This window comes from Wyeomyia smithii, chromosome 3 (assembly GCF_029784165.1).
Source record: "Wyeomyia smithii strain HCP4-BCI-WySm-NY-G18 chromosome 3, ASM2978416v1, whole genome shotgun sequence".
NCBI classification, from domain to species: Eukaryota; Metazoa; Arthropoda; class Insecta; order Diptera; family Culicidae; genus Wyeomyia; species Wyeomyia smithii.
The window spans coordinates 56,038,862-56,057,932 of NC_073696.1; the positions used below are offsets into that span (position 1 = coordinate 56,038,862).

The following is a 19,071-nucleotide window of genomic DNA, read 5'->3' on the forward strand; positions in this document are numbered from 1 at the left end:
AATCTTTTAATGAAACTCCCAAAAGTATATAAGTCATCTTCAGGGAATTGTGATTGTGGTGTTGATAAGACTACTTCCTATTGGCAAAATAATATTTTCTTACAATAAAACTGGCCAGAGAAACACTTGTGGAAATCTCAACATGGAAATTTGTTGCAAATCTTAGCATTTTGATTGCGATGATTTTAGTTAGAAATATTGGTTACCTCTCTGATTATCGAGTTCAATTTGTTTTCAGAATTGTAATGTTTGTGCTAATCTATTGTGTCTAAATATTAAGTTCATCTGAGAAAGGTAAAATCATACTACTAGGTGGATAAATTTCTGTTTTTTTTTCTCATTTTACACTCGCAGTTGAAGAATGTCAAATCTACCACCACGATTGATAGACTTTAAAATTATTCTCAACTTCTCTTGCAATTACCGTTCGAGTAAAAACAAACAAAATTATTCGGTCAAAGCCAGATCGCATAATTTGCACTTAAAATAGAATACTTCCCCATCGGCATGTAAAAAGCCGAGTCACGTTCGCAATCAGATTTGTTAGTTCAATCGGTACAGTTGCTTCAGAAAAGTCTCTCCTCTCCGCTAGTAATTAGCGTACGACTCAATAAACTAGGTGGTGATGGCTACGATGACAGCAATTGTTCCGCTGGTTAGCTAGCCTAGCCCGCTCTCTTTTCTGAGCTCGGTGAATTAATGACCGAGCCCCGACGGCACTTCCTGTGGTCAAACCAGCATGCGAGGTGTTTGTGTTGTAGAATTCCTCGGATAGTTTACACGGATAATTTAAACAACGCTTGCTCATTCATGAAATTAGCTGGCATCAAAAATCCACTCGCTGACTATTGTGCGATGCTGCTGCTGTAGTGTAGCCATCAACCCCGGTAGAAGTGAGACCCAGATCGGTAGGAGTAAAGCAAAAAAAAGGGAAGAAAAAAACAGTCCCAGATATTTTGACTATTTCATGCATCTGAGCAGTGCAAATATTTGAAATAACGTTATCGCTTGCGACGCGGCTGTTGAACAGCCGCGCGTGCAAGCCGCCGCCACCTCGAGAGCATACGGATATGTATTTGTAAGCGCACCGCAACATCAAATTGACGGCGTCAACTCCAATCCCGGCGTGCGATGCTGTGTGATGATTGTTTTTTCGACTCAAAATTTTCGCCTTCGTAATTGATCTTTTTAACAGTGACATTAAATTTAGCGGAGAAATTCGTCGAATAAATAAACATTTTCAGATATTTCGGTTCCCTTACTCGAAGTTCAGGCATTCCACGATACGGTTGTTGAGCGTTGACGAACGAAGCGGCAGCGCCGGAGGAGAAGCTCATACCAAACATTCGCGGTCAAACGCGAAATCTTGTCGCGTTGTTTGTGGAGATCTTTGCATCTACTATTTAGTAGAGCTTGCTAAAATGTCAACCATTTTCAGCGTGTTTCGTACGCCTCATTCATCTTCGTGCCGGGAGTACGATTGTGGAACGTGCAGATATAAATACATGAAATACATAGAAGACATGTTTAGATTGCGGAAAAGCTGTTCGTTTTATTTATAACATCATATTATATGAACTAACTAAAAGTTATACATTTTTTGAAGAGTCCTTCGGCGGAACCCAAGCCTCAACTTTCGGTGTAGTAGTTGAATACGGCATATAAGCGTATTTTGTTCCGGACAGATTTTCGCTATGATCGAGCATCCACGGATATTTCACACGTTTGCCGTCGCGATTCGGTGCCCTATCGGTACTGTGATGCATCCAACCGAACCATTCTGCTGGCAACTGAGACGCGTCGTAAGACTCACCGAAATGTTCTGCATACACCACCCAACGACTGCGGGGAAAGAACTGGGTTCGATCTTCATAGTACCTGTTGCCATACTTGTCCTGGCCAACCAGATAACCGGTCTTCAGTGTGCTCATTCGATACAGCTTTCGAAGGGAGGCTCGTATTCCGCCGTTGGCGTGAATAAGGTCCAGAGCTTTCCCGAGTTTATCAAGTCCAATATAACGATTCATCTTTTGCGGTTTGTAAGATTCTCGGTAGGAAAGCTGTTTGGCCGAGAATATTTGTATAACTATAATTTTGATGGGTACTGCAATGGTTGCTGGGTTTAAAAGTATCACTTTTGGCGAGAAGATTTAATTAATCCTATGCCTATCTACTAATAATATCCTTTTCAATTGCTTGGTATTTTATCTGTTATATACCGCTTTAACTCAAACTTCGAACAGTCTCAAACTTCGAGCACTTCAGAATAAAAACCACATTATTATAGATAGAGTAATCAAAAGTATGATTACTATATACCATTTCGTTCCTCGCAATGTACTTTACTCAGTGATGTATAGCTCTTTACTGTACTGCCGTGAGATGACATTGTGACGTAGATCCAAGTGATCAGTTTTTCAGTACGGCCCAAAAACAAAAGAATTCTTTGTCACTTTTGTACGAATAAGTAACAACAAAAAGGAAGATACCAAAAGATAGGTCTTCGAATAATGAACAAATTGGCATTAAAAACTCATATTCGAGAAAGTGGCACTTACGTCACTTTATCATCTCACGGTAGTGTAGGAGCACATCCAGGGAACTAGCAGGCGTTGACAAAGGTGACAGTCAGTGTTGAGACGGTTCGCCTATATAAAGGGTGATTTTTTTGCTATTTGGTTTTTCGTGTATTCAGATTTGGCAGTTCACGCGGGAATTCTAACAACTGTTAAAATCTTATGTACTCAGTTTGGTTTGCCATTTCACCACGAACAGACTTACGCCTGAACAACGCTTACAAATATTCGAATTTTATTACCAAAATTCGACCTCTGTGAAAAATGTTTTTCGCGCATTACGACCATTTTATGGTCGTCATTTCATTTTTCGTTGATTTTTCAGTGTAAGAAGTTACATCATAGCTCAAGTGTTCGAAATTTGATGCAGAACGGTAGGTATTTTTCACCAACTTTTTCTTTAGTGAGAAAAGTCAATTTTTACCACATCATTATTCAACATTACTTTTTGCATAATTATGCAATCCAATGTTTCATCTTCATGTATTAGTGTAGACTAGACTAGACTAGAATTATACAATTCAATGTTTCAAATTTCTTATACATTTATAAAACAGGATAAGAAATGTAAGTTGTGCAAGTAGAGTTTTTACAACTGGTAGTTTACATACTAAGAACACATCTACACACTAAATGGAAAAATTTGTGTAATATGGAAGAGCTTGTAAGTTATAAGTATAATTGCAAAGTGAATAAGTGTTTTGTGCTAATTGTTTATTAAAGAAGTAACTGACAGAAGAAAAAGCAACGGCATTGGACTCGCGGCTTCGAATTTTCACGACGAAGCAGCATTACTGAGAAATTATAGCTTTTAGCGACTACCCGAAAAAATTCAGAGTTGAAGTTTTGAAAAGGAGAATTGTTGAATTGGGAAGGCGGCTCGATCGAAAGAATCACGTTATTTGTCCACCAGGATACGATGTCGAGCGATTTCGAAGCTTGAAGGAACTAAACTGGAGCTTTTAGTGACCAGCGTTTCTATATTTTAAGTTTATATTATTTTGGTTTGATTGCCGAAGATTTGCAAAAGATTAGTGCTTTTTTGACCAAGTAGATTTTGTATAGTGTTGTGTATTTCAGAGCAAACGCGTGTTGACTAGCCATTTTGATGTACTTGAAGCAATACTCGCTGATATTCTCTGGATTAGAAGATAGGAAGCTAAGATTGGTAAAATCGTTCCAAAATTTGACTAGATTTTGATCATAATCATGAATTTAACAATACTAAATACGCACCAGACTAATCAAAATTAGTCTGGATGGGTAAATGTTAAGGGTACTGGAGGCAAGTCCGACCCCCAAAGGAAAATGATTCTTTAGTAGGACTTGCATTGTTATATTTCTCTTACAGAATCATTATCCAGATTCTTTACAACAAGATATGAAGACTGTACTGACAGTCTGGTCAAACTATTATTTTACAAGAATTAGTAAAGTTTTGAAACTAACGTTTGGCATTACCTTAATTATTATTTACTAATCCATTATCCTTTTAGAGAGCGAGTAATGGCGCTATAACCATAGGCATAAATTAAAAAGTGCTAGGACTAGAGTTAGTACTCAAGTTCCAACCGTGACAAATAAAGCGAGTAAAGGCGATATATCCTTGGTTTCGAAACCCGAACATAAGGAGGAAATACCTATGTTCCATCCCAGGAGATTGGTCAACAAAGGAGTGTACTTTCTTAGCTTTGTCACTCCCAACGAATTATATTACTTCTTACATATGGATCGGTTGGTACGGATTGTCCCCGATCTTAGATTATATTGTATTATATTGCGCTACACAGTAGGTCTGGCCGTTGACAAGAAAAATGTATGGAAACCATTTTTGAAATGGTGGATATCATTTTCCAGGATCCTTTCAAGTACTGGCTGTGTTAGTGTGACTAGACTAGACTAAGAACACATCTACACACTAAATGGTGCATTCCATAAAATTGAGATTTAAGTTACTTTTTGGATAGATAGCTTAGTTTGTTTGTAAGGGTCATATGAAACACTTTGCACTATTTAGGTAAATTAAAATGAAAAATGAAAATTTACATGGAGCAAGAAAAAATCGTAAATATTCGGTAAGACAACGTAAATTCGCTCAAGTTCATGCTCCAAATTTATGAATCAATCAGAGTTGTTAAAATAAACGAATATTTTGATCTTCTAATAATACATAAGTGTATCTCGAAAACAATGTTGCTATTTTTTCTGCTACAAAATAATAGTTTGATTGTCTGCTTTAAAATAAATTGTCTTCCACACCTCGGAAAGTTTCAGATAGTCCAGAAACGCCGATGGACGATACATTGATGGCTTCAAAAGAACTATCAGAACGACTGAAATGTATAAATAGCCTGAGCAAATTATACAAAATGTAAAAGGTGTTTTTTTCTTATTCAGAACAGTCAAATGTTTTTTTGATATCACTAGAGGAAAAATTATTGCGAAACGCTTTCAGAACTTATCGAAGCTCATGGTTTAGGAAAAGATATCGCGAAAAGCGTATAGTCTTACTCCTTTTCATAGAACCCAATGTAAAAATCAACTAAGAATATTACACTGGGTGGTTTTCGAGCAACCATTTTCTTCCTCATGCTCATGCATTCATAGTTAATGAAGAATAATGGATATCATAGGATATCTTTGAGACAAAAGAGTTCACAGTGTACTACGCTGTGAATTTCGAAATTTCCAAGATTTCTGCGCAGTTTTTTTGGTAATTTCCTGTGAACTTTTTGAAGGGTTCAATTTTTCATTCATTAAATAAATAATTTAAATAATTTATTATTTATATTTTTTATTTTTTATAATTTATACCATAAATTTACTTTACGAAAATAAAAACTGAAAATAAACAATAGTACTTAAAAAAATATTTTTCCAGAACTTAGCTGTTTAAGACCAATATACGATAAAGAAAGGTTTAAAACACTACCGTTATATTTCTAGTTGAGTTTTTATAAAGACATTGAAAATGTTCGAGCGTTGGATGTATTTTCGGCTAAGCAGTCTCAAAAAAGCAGAACGACTTTTATTTTTCACTGTTCGAAGTTCTCCCTGAAGATGTCACTGATCAGTAACGAAACGTCGGACAGTAAAAAACAAGAGTCGTGTTGCTTTTTGGGACTGCTCAGCCGAAAATACATTCAATGCTCAAACAACTCCAACAGTCGAACTTTCACCAACAATTATGGTATTGAAAATGTTATCACGGCCTTCCATGAAAATAAAGATGATTTAATTTTAGTTTAGGCTTGTCATTTCTCCCCAGTGAATCACTAGTAAGTAGGAGAATATCATTCACTGCGAAAACAACTACTCTAACTAATAAACTGGGGCTTTCTCACACGAAAGAACAATGCGCTCAAAACTACACAACAGAGCCCACTGCAGTGCTTTTACTGTGTGTCTCTTAAGCAAATATCAAATGAGGGGAAAATGAAGGTAAGAAAGTAGATTGCGTTGCCTGCACTGTATCCCGAAACTGCCATGCATGTTCGTTTTTTGAATGCTATCGAATTTACCTCAGCAGTGAACACCGCGGTGCGCGGTGAGTTATTCCCCACTCTTGTTTTGCTCAGCGATGGTGTAAGCAGTAAGTGTATTATTTATCTGTGAGCGGCAGAAACACAGCCCAAAGCAAAATGAAGAAGTTTGGTGCAAAATATTGCTTTACGCTGCGCTAAAGCTAGATAAGAAGTTGACGGTGAATATTAACTTAGCTTTTTCCCCACATATTGAATAACGAGCCTGGTTAACATATTAAGAAGAGTTTTTGAACATGAATTGATTTCGCTTTAAATATTCGTGTTGTAATCATTTTTGATCACAAGAAAAAGCGGAATTAAGTAGATCACAAAAATTCAAACATGGCGGACAGTACAATTTTTGAATCGTTTCATTTAGTATTGTAACACGCAGGTTGAATATTACCGCACCCCGAAAAGTTCAGCATCACCTCACCAAAAATGGGCAGATTCAACTAACTCTGTCTCGTTATTCCGTCAACCTAGAGAATTGTAATCTTTGGCAAAGTTGTCCGAGAGGTCAAAGGGTTGTGGTCGGCGTGCAGTATGATTCAGAATTCAACCGCAATGCGGCTCTAGTGTGCATGTTGTTTTGATTTTTTTAACCTAATTTAATCGAGAATCCCAGTTCAGGATATCAAGTGTACTAATTCGCCGAGTCTTCGTATTATTTGTACCGAGATTTGGACAGCCAAGTGCTTGGCAACCATCTCGACTGAGTCTTTTTTTTTGAGAAACTCGGGAAACCAGTATTTGACAGATGTCATTTTATGCCGAGAATTTTAGTAAGCATTCGACTGTGCTCTCGGCAAATCTAGCCGAAAGGCGGCAAACTAGTCTAACGACCTTTTTGTTATATAGGCTCAGTGATTGTTTGTACCCGAGGCGTTTGCACTATTTTAAACTACAGTTATTTGGGTTCTTATCACATCGCACGAATCTGTACTACACTTTTTAAAAATCTGTATTTCGCACAAATTTTGACCTTTTTTTACCTGCTTCCTGTGTGCTCGTACGTTTTGCACAAATTTGTAGGAAGTACGATTGCACAAATTTGTACAAAGAAAAATGGCGGCCAACTCGTACATGAGAATGACAGCTGTGTTACCAAACGTTTTTGCTGACCTCGGAATCAATACTCAATAGCGTTTAACGATAAACTTGGCAAAAATTCAGACGAGATTCGTCAAGTTTAGTTTTTTTGGCGGTGTCTCGGCAGAATAATTTGATGACTTTCAGCACCCTGCTTTTTTATTGCTGAAATATCGGTTGAACCCCAAGTTGTCGAGTGAACTCGGATTTTTTTGCCGAAATCGAGGTCCAGTTTTGGGTGTGTAGTTTTTAGTTTTTTTAACCTAATTTATCTCATGAATCCTACCACTAAAAACAGCCGTCTTCAGTAAAGTTTGTTTAGAAGATCAGTAGCCTTCATCAAGGGAACACTCGTTTTTATATTCAGCCGAAACGCGGCGATAGTGTGCATATAGTTTTGAGTCACGTGTGAGGAAAATACTACAAAGTGTACAGCCCTAAGGGTTGTATGAAATGGTGACGTAGGACTTAATGTACATGTTATATGCTGCGATAAACTGTTTATAGGCAACACTACCGTTTATATTTGATGGTCGTTATTGTAAAACTAACGATGCATGAATACATGAAAATTTACACTAGTAGTAGTTGCGAAAATTTTAATAACTCTTTTCTTCAAGCATCTATACTGCCTATAATCGCATACCAGTCCCATATGGATTTTTATCGTTTTTGAGTTAAATATCAGATTCCATCTTTTTCTTGCTCTACTATTGATTGAGAAAACAAAAAAGTATGTTTTATTTGAAAATGTCAGAAAAAATGTGCAATCAAATTGTCCCATCTTAAAAATAATCACATATCAGTCCCACCAAATGTTTTTCCTGAGTACCTATGGCCATATTTTTCTCTTCAATTTGTATAACAAATATTTGGTTCTGTTTAAAAGCTTTTTACTGTTAAAAAATCATGAAATAAATAATAAATGCAAGGTTGTTTCAAATAAATTCCCCACAAAGGCTAATTTTAGGTAGACACTGAAACTGCAGCTTTTTATGAAAGTTCGTTTCCGAAACGATATTGGTTTTGTCAATCAGAGGGATAATAACCTTGAGCAGAGCTGCTTTCTGTAAGGGGTTACCTTCCTGTGGATGGTTTGCTCACTTCAAATGATCATTTAAGTTGAAATTGTCTGAACTCAGACGAAATCGTTTATAGTTGCTTAGCTAAGAACAGCTTGTACCTTTTTCAATCGCCGTCGTCTTACGGCAAGTCACTGTTGTAATGAAATTGGAAACCCTTTCTCAATACCACTTTTCCAATATGCTAAATGCAAGGGCTAATGCGGAACAATTTTATCCAGCACGTATTGCGAAACACTGAGGACGTTAAAAATGGAAATTATTCAGTAGCATATCCAAGACTTCAACCTTATATTTTGCTGTTTCAACGACGACCTTAAAGTCAGGGTAAGTAATGGGTAGACGTGTCCGCCATTCTCCATCCAGCATATTTAAAAGCTGTCAGCGACCATAAATGTCTTCCCATATTCAAAATACTTGAAAAAAATATGACTACTCTTACACCGAGCGGTTGAAAGTGAGACTTGTATGCGATTATTCTGCTACTCGATGGGCTGAATAATCGCATATCAGTCTCTTCCTTATTTTTCATTGCACTTTTCAGGGATAAGTCAATTCTTTTATGAAGAAGCTATGAATAAGGTCTATTTCATCACATTATGTAGAAAAAATAAGAATAACCCACCCAAACAGGTGAAATACCCAAAACAAGAAAAATATCTTCAAGCGCTGTTTTCTCAACTCGATGATTTTCCAGATAGGACTAATATGCGATTATAGGCAGTATGGTTCTGAAAAAAACCGATTCCATAATCTACAGTTAGAAATTCGTGCTACAGAACGCTGATGATCGCACCATCGGTAGCATTGAATATTTTGCTTGGCCACGCATAATAAAATTTGCTCTCCGCTATGCCCTCCAGTAGATGTGCCAGCAAAATATCCTGCAGCGTACGATGGTAACTGTTGCTGTCGTATGTAAAATAAAGGTAACATGTTCCGCAGTGCCTAGAAGTTGACTCGTATGCAGCTCTCGTTTCTCAATGTCGCGTACCTTTAACAGCTATACTCCACTCGCTAATGTGTGACAAACTAGACTGACTGAAGCTGAATTTTCTACACGCAGTCTTTTGTATCGAGTTGAGCGTAGATTTTTGCCATGAGGGCGTGGCCACGCAGTTTCGAGAAAAACAAACGGAACAAAACACTTTGTTGAGTCAAAATATGTAGGCAGTGGAATTTATTCCGTCCATGTTATTGTTATCCGTGCTCGGGAAGCAAGCCAATAGCGAGGGACATGACATGACATTCCTCTTTATCATATCTTCGCCGACATTGAAAATATTCTTACGAGCATCCTTGAGAAGAACACTAGGGAATACAAGTCATGCGACGCAGTAAATATGATACAAAATTTCATTCATCTGCTAGAAGTTTATCGTGATTTCTATGCAAAAAAAACCAAAGAGATCGCTAAAACAAAATCTGGTGCCCAACGTAAGTGAAGATGAATTTTGGAAATTTTACAAGGCCACTGCCAAAAGAGATAACCCCCGCTAAATTTGATTATTTAACTTCTTTTTTTAGCGAGGAATTTACTGTTATGGACAGCAAACCAACGATTTCGTCACAAGATAATAAACTCAGAAATGTAGAGAGAAGAGTACCTGCAAAACCGTGTTCCTTCGTTCATAAAGGCTCAGACAGGCCTGTTTGGAGTTTTGGCAGAAATCAATAGGCTGCTAGTGTTTCACTGGTACTGTGACAATGAAGTCGATCTCATTGAACAATCTTTCTAATAGCCACCAAGTTCACTCAATCAAAAATGTTGGGATTGCCAGCGAAAATAGAAAAAAATGTGCCAAAGCGGCTCCGAATAGTGCAGACATGATGAGATCGTGAAAAAAAATGACCGTGTAGGTTGATTGAAACTTTGATAAAAGGTATCCGGAGAAAAGTACGAAAATTCATAAAAACTGCCACGGAATAATTTCTCAATATTTATTCTGAAAAGAACAATGAATAATACTGGTCGACAAAATGAAAAATAGTGTATTCCAAATGCTCAAACCAGAAAAAATGAAACATTATAGCTATTTAACCATTCCTATGAGTTTTGGTCCCCCTAACCATTACCAAAATGCGCCAACTTACTAGTGTCGTAGAGAAATTACTCGCCGGGTTCGTCACTTTAATGTTATGTTTACGAGGAAACTCATTTAAGTCTCTAAAAAAACGGTAATGGTTAGGGACACCAAAATTAACAAAAATGGTTGAATAGCCTCCCTAGCTGGTCTCGAGGTACGATGCTGGCCTAACAAGCCAGTCATCGTAGGTTCGAGTCTTGACTCGGGAGAGACTCAAAGGGAGTGTCAGTAGGATCGTAGCGCTAGCCCCGCAATTGTCCTGTACACTTAACGGTTGGCCGCGGAGTCTGTGTATAGTAAACAGAAGGTCAAGTTTCGAATCGGAATGTAGCACCAAGGCTTTGCTTTGCTTTTGGTTGAATACCTGTAATCTTTCATTTTTTCCGGTTCGAGCTTTTGGAGTGCACCTGTGTTGACCAGTTTAATACAAAGACATCTTTTGTCCCTTTTACCAACCCCGACATACAACTAGTTTTGAAATTCCAGATTCAAAATACATCAAGCTTTACGAATGTTTGCTAAAGGCGTAATTTTGACGCATACTTTTAAGTGTAATGTCCTCTTGAAAGATATTCAACAGAATGGAAGATCTTCACTTTTATTTTAATGTTATTTGTATTCCTTAAAATAAATAGTCAATCTAGTCTCATTTAATTTATCAATTCATCAATTATTATTTTAGTATCATACGAACGAACCAACATGTAATATTAACTATTTAAATATTATTTTGTAGACAAGAATCTGATATGTTAGTTTACATCAAGTTCATACCATGTTTCATACTATCAACAAAAAACGAACAAATTATGAACATTCGATTCCCTCTATTGCCAGCAAATCTCACTTAACCCGACTTCGCAAGTCAACTAAATCAAAATGTTGGCTATTGATAAAGATGAACAAAATCGAAGTGCAGACTTTTTGCTGACTTGTAATTTAAATAAAATTTCCCACGGATAATCGGCGGCGAATAAATGAAGGAGGGAAAAATGCACGACAAAGCGAATAAAAAAACGCAAACGACCTTGTATCCCTTTACCCACGTCGATTTTGCCAGATTTTTTCGACTGCTTTCTCACACTAACCGTTCAACGGTGCAGTTCAGTTGGTGAACAAATTATTCCACAACACTAAATGGAACAACACTCCAGCGAAGGACAATCTTCCAACTAACTAATGCCTAAGAGGCAACAGTTGATCCGGCTGCGAACCTCAGAACCATGGGAATGACGCAGAAAAATTGCACAGCTCAGGCAGTCGACTGACAGCAACTTTTCTTGTTCACGCAATAATCTCGATTTGTGATTTACTACCGAACAGAGCTGCCCCCACTGCCAGCCTCCCACGTCTGCTCAGCATACTGCAGGATAAGACAACGGTCAAAGAGCGTTTGCAGAGCGTTGGGCCGGACAAAAGAAATCCGCCGGCGGCAGCGGCAGGGTTGTCGCGAGTAAAAAAGCAGTCACAAAACTACAAAGCAAAGTGGAACCGATTCCGTACGGTCCGATTTCCCTGTGAACGCGGCACAAACTAAACGACATTATATGGTAGTAATCGAATTGTGGAATCCCAATCGAAGTGGATTCTTCACCGAGAGAGAGAGGCGGAGATATAAAAAATAAAACTTTGCAACACCGAGAAGAGCACGAAGATTTATGCTGCCAATAAGGGCTGGGATCCATTCGCATTCGTAGAGCCAATTTCGAGCAGGGAAAATAAGTCGAAGCGAAAAGGGCAGTTTCGGAAAAAAATAGCCGCACCGAACATGGCTGTTTTAAATGGCCCTCAGAAAGGTCGCTGGAATGCAAACCGGAGGGACAGCGTAGTTAGCGCTTCTGAGAAGAGATGCAAAACGGCGAGTAAAGTGACCGACGCAATGATGAATAGTGGAATTTAATTTACTAGTAAATGAAACAATTAATTGCTAAATTATTTGTCAACATCAACGGCTGCTGAGAAAACTGACTGTACTGAACGAAAAGGATTCGTGTAAGGTGGACGCTGAAAATAATCAACAGAATTAGGCATCAAAGGTCTGGTAAAAATAGTCCAGCATATTTAGGCAGTGTTCTTTTCAAGCAAAAAAAGGGTAATAGTTTATTATGCCTGCAACACCGTTTTCGTTAACACGTTTATGCGATCGTCGTCTTTTTGACACGATCAGATGGCTGCAGCGGCTCGATTACGGTCGTACAAGCGTATCGGAATACATCTCGGTTCGCATGTCGTATGCGGGGAAGTTACGCGCTGTAAGAAGCTTCTTTACAGACACATTAGTGCGATACGGTAACGAGTAAGGAAAACACATCTTGATGGAGGAGGACTATTATTTTCCTGACAGTAAAGGGTGGGGAAGTGTAATTTATGGTGACTTCCCACATTGTCGTTGTCGCTGATCCTGGAGATGTTGGGAGTTATGCGCTCCAACAGTATTTACACAAATTCTACGGTTCGTCGCAGTTGGGCCATTTCATTCAGGGGGTACTGGTTTCTAGCGCTCTAATGAATCACGGCGTTACTTCAAATCACAGCGTTCGAAATAATTTTATTTTTTCTACAACCCAGACCCTTTAATGAAATAAGAATTCTGCATCGTACCATTAGTGAAAACACACACTCCGAGCTAGTCCCATTTTCAATTACACGCCCTACTATTTTCCACTGTAATCGCGAAACAAGATGCACATGTAAAATATATACATCATTAGCGTCATTATAATCGCATTTAATTAATCTGAAAGTGCAATTTATTCATTTGCGGCCTGGGATGAAAGGATCACTCACCGTAGCATCAATGAATGGGAATGATAATTAAAATATTAATTAGCATAAGCATAATTCAAAATGACACTTTGCGTGTCACTAGAGAAAGGCTGTGCCTGGTACTCGTGTGCTTGTGTGAAGTGGAAACATCCACACCGGTGACACTACTGGTGACACTTGACAAGTTGTGATCATCTTCATTTCAGTGAGAGATGACGGTTTCCTAGCGCACACGGGTGGGAACGTTTACACCTTACATCGTGAGGGACCACTTGAATAGATATGACAGGATGAGAGACGTACGTCATTTGCTAGCGACGAATGGAAGTTTGTAATATGTCAGAGTTGCGAAAAGAAAGACTTCTTTAGGACTGCTTGTCGTCGGGGAGTTGGTTGAATGCGTACTAGCTAAATTTAAAATCGGCACAAAGTTGCAATTCATTTTAGTTTATGAAGTTTGATATTTAAAAATTTGATCGGTACAACATAGGCTATATTAAAAAAAAAATCGAATAACAAACCCAGTCAACCGTCGTACTGATACTAAAGGCCTAAACACAATGGAAACGTTGCGGCAATTTGACAGTTAGCCCATACATTTTCTGTCAAAATAACGTTAACGCAACGCGAACGTATCCCTTGTGTTTGGGCCTTAAAGACAACCTGTATGCCTTTCAGGATGAAATTTCTGTTATACAACCGATACACAGTTTTTGGATAAACACGAAGTGCTTCGACAAAAAATTATGGGTGCAGCCGGAATTCATAGTAATAAAAAACGAGACCTACATTAAAGCGGCGGAAGAGGATATTAAAACAACTAACGTTGCAAAAATATAGATTACATGTGATTATTTATTCTCTGAGGGTTTCAAAGTTATTTCCCTCAAACGGTTGAATATCTGACGAACGGCTCACCATTGAATTTTTCTAGCAATACTGCTGCAGCATGCTGCTGTTGCAGATTCAAACATGTGATAAGAAATGATATTGCATAAAATCTGCTTTTCCGAAGATACTATGAACAAAAATCACACTTTCAAGCTTAATTCCACGCGAAATTATTTCTCATCTGTAAGCAAGTTTGCAGTAGCCAGACATTCAATCAGTTTGGGGTAAAAACCTTTTTCTATAAGCATCGCAGCGCCTTACGGTCTTTAGAAAAGTTTTTTTCCAGGAAAATTTTCTACAGATATCATGTATCGATATAGTTTTAGGAGCCAACTGGACATCTCTAGTGAATAAGTTTTGAAAAAGTGGATTTTTCCATATAAAACCACATGGAAACTTTGAAAATCGGGCGCAAAAATATAGTTCTACCAATGGATCTGAAAAGTTACACAGTTGTTATAGGACCCATAAGAAGCACAAAAAGTTTATGGGAGTGAAAATTTATTTTTTGTCCCACCCTAATATGGACAGCTATTATTATTGCATTGCGAATTTTTTATTTTTTACTTTATTATTTTTTACCACTGTCAGATGTCAGATCTAAACAAACAGTGTTGAGTTGTCCAAACAAGAGAGTAATCGATCAGCTGTCGTCCTTAGATTGCGGCCCGGAGCAAGTGTGAAGGAGATATTTCGGTCGGTACAAGTGTCGGTAAGAACAGTGTATTATAGAAAGAATTCTATGATTCAAAAAAGGCTCGGGAAAGCAATAAACTATCATAGGCACCTACCAGGAAGAAATACAAGTGCCGTTCCTATACTACTGAACGGAGCAGGGTCACAAAAGTGGAAAAAATAATTAAAAAGAATCCAGCGAGGTCAATGAGGTCCAAATCAAAGCAAAGCAAAGCCTTGGTGCTACATTCCAATTCGGAACTCGACCTTCTGTTTATATACACATACTTCGCAGCCGACTGTTAAGTGTACAGGACAATTGCGGGGCTAGCGCTACGATCATACCGACACTAACAGTCTCTCCCGAGCCGAGACTCGAACCTACGACGACTGGCTTGTTAGGCCAGCGTCGTACCTTGAGACCAGCTGGGTCAATGAGGTCCATGGCTCGGGAAGTGGGGTGTTCGGACTTCTCAATCTAGCTAGTAATAGTCAAAAACAGAGGTCAATTTATGAACGCTTCGTCCAAATCAAGGCTTTGACCAAGGATTAAAAGTAACGGCCGATGTATTCTTGAAGCTTCTGTAGTATGTTGTTGTACCGTGGATGGAGAAGGTTTTTGCTAACCGGCACTGCATCTTCCGACCAGACGAAACACCTGCTCATAATGCCAAGAAAACACAGAAATGGCTTACTGAAAATGTTTCGGAGTTTTGGGAGAGAGAAATTTGTCATCCGGGCAGTTCCGATATTAATCCTTTCCAGTGAATTTTGGTTTCCCTAGCCAACTCAGTTACGCGACAAAAGCTCTCACCCACTCCAACGCTAACGTTAACCGTGCGCCTCCTTTCACTGTTGAATCAGTAGAGATGCTAGGTTAATTATTTGAAAGCTTTCTAGGGAACGAGCTTATGGGGATTTTTGGATCTAGAGCTCGATAGTAATAGTTTAGAGCAAAAACTTTCTTCTACAAAGTTGTTACCTATATATAATGGAGTGCACATTTTTCTGTAATCACAAATTAGTGTGATCCAAATTTTTGATGAAATCCAGCAACTAACTTTTTTTTCTTTGCAAATAGAGTCAAACGATGTTTTGCAATGTAGTTGCCCCGTCAATTTTGCGTAACTTTGTAGAAGTTCGTTTCTATCTTTCAAAATAACTGATATAAAGCTATTTTGCTGTATCACAACAAGAAAACTACGGGTACGGCCTTTAAGCTCAAACTGGAGGAAAATGAAATATTACAGTTGTTTACTCATTCGTGTGAGTTTTGGTGCCCCTAGCCATTTTAGGTACGTGACAAAAGCAGCCACTCTCTCCAACGCAAACGTGAATCGTGCGCCTCCATTCAATGTTGAATCGATGAAGACGCCAAGTACATCGTTCAAGGAGAAATTTGAATCGATAGTAATATCCTAGAGAAAAACTTTCTTCTACAAAGTTTTATGTTAACGTATATTGGAGTGGCCAAAATTTTTTTAGTTGATTTACAAAATGCCAAAAACGTTTGTTCCAAAGCAAGAAAAGTCATAAGGGACCATCCATTAATGATGTAACGCGTTCAGGGGGGGGAGGGGGTTTCAATTATTGTGACAATTTGTGACATATGAGGGTTAGCTTGAGTGTGACATCACATTTAAACTCAAAAAAATAAATGAATAAAAAAGTCACATACCTTACCACAGAGTTCAACTCAGAACTATTTATGATATTTGCATCATTTATAGTTCTACGATCCCTTTTTTGCTTAAGGTTTGCTTTAGATAAAATAAATGTCATTTTTTTTCTCGTCAAAAAGCATAATGTTCGTTAATTCTGTTTTACAGTGCATGTTCGTTTATGAATGACAGCGCAATTTCATTAATTTTTAGTGTCTCTCAATCCAATCAATAAATACCAATCCAATCAATAAATACCAAAGTTACTGCCTCGTCGTCGGTATGCGACTCCATCAGCAGCATCCTTGGACTTAGAACTAAACGCTTTCTAGTTATCTTCTATAATCTTCTTTTCCTTTTAGTTTCAGTATTTCTTTCAGTAGAATCGTTTTTATTAAGAAAAAATGCGCATTTCTAACAAATTTCTCGATTTTCAATCAATTATTACCAAAAAAGGGGGAGGGGGGGTTATAAATGTGACGTAATTAAGGGGGGGGGGGTCAAGGAAGCTGTGACAGCTTGTGACAAGGGGGAGGGGGGGAGTTAATTTTTTCCAAATTTTGCGTGACATCATTAATGGATCGTCCCTAAAAAGGGCATAAAACTAATGTCCGTTACCGTCTGGTCAGGATGCAATCGAAAAATTTCTATGTTATATAGTAATGCTACCATTTCCGTCTTTTGGGGACCAGCGTGTACAAAGGTTTAAAACATTTCACCTTTTGGTGCAAGTCTGTCTATTCGAGAATAGACTTTAGCAAACGAAACGAGTCCACAAAACTGTAAGCAATGCACCCAGATATTCATCTATCGAAAACAAAAAAAAAACCATTTGACCATTTGATTTTGAAACTGATCACTGACAACGCAGGCAGGGTGTATAAAGTATCCCTACCGACATCAGTCCACTGCGCACATAAAATTATACATAACACATAACCCGATCATCCTTCTGGCCGCGCTCTTAACACACTCCGCAAGCGATCACGCGAGAGAAATTAAAATCGGCCTATTCAAAGCTGCAAAAAAAGCAAAACTCTCTCGCTTGACCACCGCCCAACCGGTCAAGCGAGAGAATCCCAAAAGATGCCACATACATAGATTAATTTGTAAAATATAAATTTCTGAACAAAATTCTGATATAAGTTCATACAGATTACAGTTTTTTGCAAAAACATGCAAATTCCTTCGGATTCTATCGAAATCTACAGATCTTATACAGATTTTTATACAAAAAATCTGTAAAAGTTCTCGAAATTCAAAACACCAATTGAAATGTGGTATCCCGCGTAACAAACACAAAAGAGTTCGCCAAAAGCCAGAGAGAATGAAACTGCTTTCTTTCCGCTTTTCACTCTCGCTATTCAAATCTCACGAAAAACTCACAAGCAAAATGTCACCAACACTAATACTTATCTTTTGATTCCCGTCTCTTCTCTGAACCACATGGCGTTAGTGGAGAAGCGCTGTACGGGTGAGCAACAATCTTTCTGCACTCGTGCTTCTCTTGCTTCACTGTTACCCTTCGTTTTGATTAGTCAAAACTCCATTACCGGGTAATAGATTCGACGGTTTTATATAGATTTGATACTAATAGATTCCACGCTTTTTAGCATTGGCGTCACTTTCACCGGTAGTATGGAACTGCCTTATTTCGTATCACCTTTTCCTCCACTTTTTACACTTAATAAAAATGCGATGCCACGGGAAGACTGAATGAAATGCGATATCATGGCACTTTTCTCAACCGTACACGATTTTGCTGGCGTTACGCCGTACAATAACCGAAAACAATAGCGCTTAATAAATCGACCCGGAGCAATCGAAATGACGAACTCGCACCGAATCGAACTTAAAGCATGCTTCAGACAAAAAGGAAAAAGTCTCTTTTTGTCCAATACTCTGGCCAGTATTGAGGACTGCAGAAACTTATATACATTCGAGACCGAAAGTTTTTCGATTTTTAAATGGTTTATCGTGAACTTCATGTCAAAATTGTTGTGCAGTTCAGTTAGAACTGTGCGATGCGCTTGCGCGACGCTTCCTGTTTCGAAGCCATTTTAAACAGAACTGTGCATGCATAAACAATACAAAAAACATGGCATCAAAAGAGAGAGAGAGAGAGAAAGAGAGAGAGAGAGAGAGAGAGAGAGAGAGAGAGAGAGCTTTCATAAAGATATTCTCATTTCTCTCTGAGCGTGTTCGTGTTGAATATGAGCACCTCAAAAAAACTCCAAATTTTTTGTTGTCACCCGTTAGTGTTTGTGAAGACAATAATAAATCCAACATAATTGAGCGACCCGTGTTGTTTGATTCACTTTATATTTGAGCTTTACGTTGATGAGGATTTGTTGTCTTATGCCGACGAACATTTCCTTCTTCCGCACCTTCATATTTATCAACGAGTTTTATTGCAATCACCTTCCCCTACTTCGACAGTGTACTTAATATTCGTGAGATATCAAAAAATAATCAACCTTTTTGCAATTTTCAATTTAAAAAAACTTGGGTGATTCATCTTGGTTCGCACTTTTCTCATACTTTTTCATGACACTCTACGTATTTTTCAAGAATTTTAGAATAATGAATAAACACAGACGATCAAATTTTAGGACCTAAAAATATTTAATTAATTTGTCTAGTAAACAATAATGACATGATTTTTCAATGATTCTGGTTCGACCCATGTTGATCTTAGTTCGACCTAATATAAAATA

At 38.1% G+C, this 19,071-nt stretch overlaps 2 protein-coding genes across 3 annotated transcripts in view; both read right to left on the reverse strand.

Moving 5' to 3' along the window:
• LOC129731375 (protein vestigial) overlaps positions 1-19,071 on the reverse strand; it is an 80,891-nt gene that overhangs the window by 14,080 nt on the left and 47,740 nt on the right. The window lies entirely within an intron of this gene.
• On the reverse strand, positions 1,552-2,114 carry LOC129731376 (probable NADH dehydrogenase [ubiquinone] 1 alpha subcomplex subunit 12). The gene has a single exon (XM_055691309.1). The coding sequence runs from the start codon at positions 2,025-2,027 to the stop codon at positions 1,590-1,592; it is 438 nt and encodes a 145-aa protein (XP_055547284.1). The 5' UTR covers positions 2,028-2,114; the 3' UTR covers positions 1,552-1,589.